The 6000-nt window shown below is 37.9% G+C and overlaps 1 protein-coding gene across 16 annotated transcripts in view; it reads left to right on the forward strand.

The window, feature by feature from the left end:
- The window catches only part of LTBP1 (latent transforming growth factor beta binding protein 1), a 458508-nt gene extending 452767 nt beyond the window's left edge, over positions 1–5741 (forward strand). For all 16 annotated transcript variants that reach the window (XM_055539766.1, XM_055539768.1, XM_055539765.1 and 13 more), the window contains 2 exons: positions 3299–3448; positions 4623–5741. In XM_055539766.1, the coding sequence (XP_055395741.1) occupies positions 3299–3448; positions 4623–4804 (332 nt within the window). In that variant the 3' untranslated portion in view covers positions 4805–5741. The remainder of the gene's footprint in view (positions 1–3298; positions 3449–4622) is intronic.
- Positions 5742–6000: the final 259 nt, after the last annotated feature.

Here is a 6000-nt window from a genome sequence, read left to right on the forward strand (position 1 = left end):
GAGAGACCAGAGCTTGCAAATGACAGATGAGTTACATGAAGTCTGAAAAATGGGATGGTACAAATTGCAGTATCAGTAGACAGGAGGCGGTCTGCCCTCCCGAATGGGACGACGGCAGTACACTCCAGGTGCCCGGCCCACACCCTGCAGACCAGAGTGCTGACACCATAAAATACGATGAGGCTGTTCTTTCTTATTACCTTTGCACATGGCAGACTAGCCATGCTCTGTGTCCTGAGCAGCAGTACGAGCTTCATGGCTGCCTCTGGAGCTGCTTCTGTTCCGAGTCCAAGAGTGTTTCCCTCCCTCCTTTCTTTCCTTTTGTTTTTTGAAAGGTGCAGTATGTTGATCCCTCAGCTGACCTAAAACTGCTTTAAAATTTCCAAACAGCATGCTATTAAACCAGCGAGGTTGGGTCTTCTAGATCTGAGTGCGTCTAGAGCGTTGGCAGCATGCAGAAGGCCTCTGGTGCTCTTGCCCAGCTATCCTCTCAGGGTAACCACTATCCTAACTTCTAACACCTTAGATTATTTCTTTTAATCAACCACAGATAACCATGTCCTACTTCAAGAAATATGCTTAAATACATTGGCGGCTATAAGACTGTGCACTTAGGATTTCTACACTTCTGTGTATATGTTATAGGTCAGTAAACATTTACTTTATAAAAGAGAATAAATATTAAAATTGAAAAAAAGTACAGTTTTGCCTGCCTGATAAATCCAAAATAACAGGGTAAATCTATATGTAGCTGACACAATCTCATGCTTGTGTGAGTAGCCTCTAATGCCTTACAGTTCAGATGCCACAAGTTTTAATGTTGAAATGTTCTGGCTTAGGTATTGGCTTATGTACTTTTTTTTTTTTTTTTTTTTAATAAATGCTGTCATTGCTTTAAAATGTAAAAAAAAAAATCCATTACAAATGTTAAAAAATAAACACAGTGGTATCAGATCAATTTTCTATTTAGCAACATTGGAAACTGTGATGCAGGACCCCAGCTTTAACTATGTAATGGCCTTTAAAGTTCTTATGAATTACAGAGAAACAGCTCCTGTTTCTCAGCTCAGGATCACAGGTTGTTTGTCCCTGCTGAAGACAGGGTAGGTAGTGAGAGAGGCTGAGATTTCTACCAATCTTGTGATCCACCCTGTCCTGTCTTTCTGTTTAAGAAAGTTGAACTAATGACTGGTGTTACCTTAAGTTAGAGATCAACTTTTCTTATAGCTGACCAGACAGTAAAGTTTGTGGGCTTTGCATACTATATAGTCTCTTTTGTGGCTGATATTCAACTCTGCTGTGCTATTATGAAAGCAGCCACAGACAGGTATTAGTGAACAGGTGAGGCTGTCTGTGTTCCAGTAAAATTTTGTTTATACAAATAGGTAGCAAGCATGATTTAGAGCAGGGGCTGTGTGCTTTGCTGGTGTTTCGGAGTCCTGTAGAAGTATTTTGGGGAGTCTGTTTAATGTGTGTGTAGGAGTTTCAAATTTTAATTTATTTCTTTCTTAAAAGTTTACTTGTGCATTATAGGAAACCAAAAAACAAAGTCATCCTTGGTCACAAGCAGTTTACTGTTTGTGTCCTTTCACGTCTCATTTGTGTGTTTATACAACTAAGCATCCATTTTTGTGTAATTAAAATCATATAGTTATGTATCATGCTTTTACACACGCATGAATATTTACCATTTCAATGTCCCAAAGCTATGAGTATTTTGATACACTATACCAACTCAATCTGGAAGGAAATATATATATAATCTTGCTACTCTTGGTAAAAATTTCAGAAAAGACAAAAATGGCAGTAAGTCTCTAAATAATGATATTGGCAGAGGTATGAATAAAATGCTGCTTTCCCTTAATGTTCAATTAAAGACAAGATAAAACAATAAAGTATTAATATAATGCTTCTAAGATGATTCATTATCGAAACTATTAAAGTATTAGCAAGGGGGTATACTTCCATTGAATTAATGACAATGTATTCTTACAGTTTAGCCAAGACATGCACACACATACATCCCTCCCTTTATACTTCCTTCTGCCCCTATGCTGCCAACCCAATGAACAAGTCCTGATGTACATTTCTGAGACAGTTTAACAATTCCATGTCCAAGATGCTGGTTTTTTTAAATCAATTACAATGAAATTATATATTGGTTAACTCACGAGCTCTACTTTTTATCCCACATTGTTACTTCAGAACACGTAAAAAGCCACATCAATATATGGCAAAAAAACCACCGCAATATTGTAAAGTAATTAGCCTTCAATTAAATTAATTTTAAAAAAAGCCTATGCTGTAAAATGTTAGACCTTACAGCTGCGTAAGCAATGATGTTTTGCTGCCCCCTGCAGTTCCACTGGAAAATTACTTCAAAGGCCAATTAGTTCTGGCCTCTGGAGATTTTTTTTCTTCCCCCTAAAAGCTAATCCATGGTGGTAGCTTCAGAAGCAGGGGAGAGGATGAAAGGCCACATGTTTTGGGGTCATCATAAATTTATATTTACAACTTCCCTCTCTATAAAGAGAACTAAAATATTCTTAACACCTGGTTACATTGCTTTTGTATTGCTAAACTGGCTCTTTCTCTCTTTAAACTGATTTGGAACTAAACAAGAGCGTCTTTGTTTTCTTAAAAAAAAAAAGTTTTTGGGTTTTCTCAATAGAAGTATGATGTATTTTTCTAATTTATCAGGATGTTTGGAGTCCCTTTAACTGCCTTTAGCCTTTGATCCCCCAAGGGCCCTTTTGTAAGGCTCCTTCCAAAGCCAGAGCAAACAAACAGGCCTTATTAAGGCAAGGCCAGCCTGGCTTTCCTCTGCTCTTGGAACACGCAATCAAACAGCGTTGCCTCCAATGCTCGTGCCTCTTAGCAAATACCTACGCTGATCATGAATTCCATTGGTTCCATCCTGAAAGATGTTTTGACGTTTGCCCTACTGAGAACTTGGGAAACTTAAAATCTTAGACAAGAAGATGTTAACTAAAGGCAAAAAAAAACAAAAACAAAAAAAAAAAACAACAACAAAACCTCCTTGCTGTATTGTTTTATGTGATTTTGATTCAGAACATCAGAATTCAAAATGTGGGGCTAATCTGTACAACATACTAAGTTTATAACACTGTAAATGCTTAATATCATGTACAAATATATTCACTTAAATTTCAATGCTATCTTTAAGGTACTGGAAATATGTATGATGAACCATAACCTTAAAATCATGTTGTTTTTAAAACAACTGGTGTTAAGAGGACGAAGATTTGTTCCTTGCCTCCTGTTTGTTCCCTTCCAGGTTTTTTAAACAGCTTTGAGGAGTTGCAGGCGGAAGAATGTGGCATCCTCAATGGATGTGAAAACGGCCGCTGTGTGAGGGTGCAGGAAGGCTACACCTGCGACTGCTTTGATGGGTATCACCTGGATATGGCCAAGATGACCTGTGTCGGTAAGATCCATATGTATCTGATGGGAAATGATCCTTTTCCTGAGACGCCCTGTGGCTGGACATCATGTAGTCTAGTACATTAAAGATTTGCAGCGTTTCAGTTTGGGAAGATGAGAAACATTCTGGAGGTGGATGGTGGTGAGGATTGTATAACAATGTGAAGGCCTTACCACCACTGGACTAGCCACTCAAAAATGGTTAAAATGGTCAGTTTGATGTTCTGTATATTTTACCCTGATTTTTAAAGAAGTACTTAAGAATTCATATAAATGGTACATATGGAGGAAACACCAGAACATTTGGGGTAATTAGGCACTTTGCTACTGAGTCAAAAGCTCAATTTAAAACAGTGTTTTCCCTGAACACGTGATGCCAGCATGAGGGACATATAGATGAAAAAGAAAATACTTCCATTTTGGAGAAAGTGGTTTTGGTTTTTGTTTTTTAAATAAAACTCTCATGTAGCCTTCTCTTTTACCTTTAAGAGAACAGTAAATGGGTGTTTTTTCCTTCTTGTGTAATTGATGCTGTGTTCCTGAGCCTGCTGGCCTCCATGCTGAAAGACCTTTGACTTGCAGGGTGTTTTTTTTTTTTTTTTTCCCCTCTCTTATTTTTGTGGCTGTTTTTCTCCCTCCTGTAGTTTTCCCACTTCAGTTTTGTTAGTCTCAGTCTGTGGTGGTCCAAAAATAGGTAACCCAGGTTGCTACATGTGTTTCAGGGGCATAAAAGACTTTCTTTCCTGTGGAAAGAAATCTAAGAAAGTAACTTAAGCCTTGAGACAAGCTTCTTGGAGGCTCTGTATTTCTCTTGACAACCTAACTGCTCTTCTACATCTGCAGAAAGGGATTTAGAAGGAAGATAGTTCTAGTTTTCTTGACTATAAAAACTCAAGCTGACAAAATGAAAATGGTCCCTTTATGGTCAAATGGTCCCTGTTATATCAAATAACAGGGGAGTATCCAAGGGATTCTAGAACTTCTTTCCCTTTTTGCTATCTAGAAGGTCATATTTACCTTGCATAAACAGACACTAAGAGGAAAGACTACACAGCTTACCGTGGAGAGAGCAGGGAACAGCCGGCTGTGTTTAGGCAGGGCCTCAGGTAAGCTGTTGACTGTTTCTCGTCCAGAGTGATGGGAAAGCTTGCTTACCTCCGTGGTTTGGCTTACTGCAGATGTCAACGAATGTGATGAGTTGAACAACCGGATGTCTCTCTGCAAGAATGCCAAGTGCATCAACACCGAAGGGTCCTATAAGTGTGTGTGTCTGCCGGGCTTTGTACCTTCTGACAAGCCAAACTACTGCACTCCATTGAATACTGCCTTGAATTTAGAAAAAGACAGTGACCTGGAGTAAAAGAGAAGCTAACATAACCTAAGCCTGTATACTCTGCACTGTGTAAAGGAGAAAGAGAAATGTATTATACTTCAGACATTGCACCTAACCCAAAATGCTGGAAATATGGAAACATCATGGAATTGTATATCCTCAGAAGAGAAAGGATTCAGTGTGAGCCTGAGTGGTGTGACAGACCAAATGGACATTTCTCTGAAAAAAAACAAAACAGTATATATAGTCTGTTCATATGTAAAATTTAGTGGAAAAGAGGCAGAACAGTGCTGTTATTTTAAACAAACAGAAGGTTGTATTATTATGTTTTTGTTTTGATTTTTTTTTACTATTGCTTGATTAAATCTGGCATTTAAATAGTGGTGGAAATATTTTATAAGATTTTCATTTTGTGGTTATGCAGTTCCTTGGCTACTGTTTCTTTTTCAAATGTTAAATGCAAAAGTCTTCGATAAAATATTGTTTAACCTATTATAAGTAATGTTACACAGGGTTATGCTATTCCAGGTCTGGAAGATTTTTAAAATCCAAATTGTCCTGTGGAGCAGGCAGTGATTGTTTCAAAACGTTTATACACATTTGGAGAAAAGGACTTTATATTTACGATGTGTTGTCTGATTTTAATGTCCATTCTTAGCCAAGCTGCTAGTAGGTGTTAATTGGATCTCTTTCCTACATTGAAATGGAAGAACTAATGAATGAGCTTACATTAGTATTGTAATGTATAAAGTAGGACCAGCAAATTTTTTTAAAAACTTGATGATCCCAATATATTTACCACTGTATGTTAAAGCAAAATAAATCACCATTTTTTTTTAGAAAATTTCTACCTCAGAGTTATGTCAATGAGCATATGCATACCAGTTATCCACCCCACCACCAATGGCCTTTTGTGAATGTGGAGTCTTTTCCAGGTTAATTATTAAATTTGTTATATACTGTTTGTTATGGGTGGAATTGTGTCCCCGGAATTCATGTTGAGTCATGTCCCCTCAGTACTGTGACTGTATTTTTAAATGAGCTAATGACCATTAAAGAAGGTCACTGGGGTGGGCCCTGATCCAATAGGGCTGGTGGTCTTTATATGAAATTAAAACATACACAGGAAAATCATGGGAAGACACAGGGAGCCAACAGCCATTGTCAAGCCGAGGAAGGCGCCCAAGAAGAAAATTCTTCAATACCTTGAACTTTATCAACTG

The sequence above is a fragment of the Bubalus kerabau genome, chromosome 11 (assembly GCF_029407905.1).
Source record: "Bubalus kerabau isolate K-KA32 ecotype Philippines breed swamp buffalo chromosome 11, PCC_UOA_SB_1v2, whole genome shotgun sequence".
In the NCBI taxonomy this organism is placed as follows: domain Eukaryota; kingdom Metazoa; phylum Chordata; class Mammalia; order Artiodactyla; family Bovidae; genus Bubalus; species Bubalus kerabau.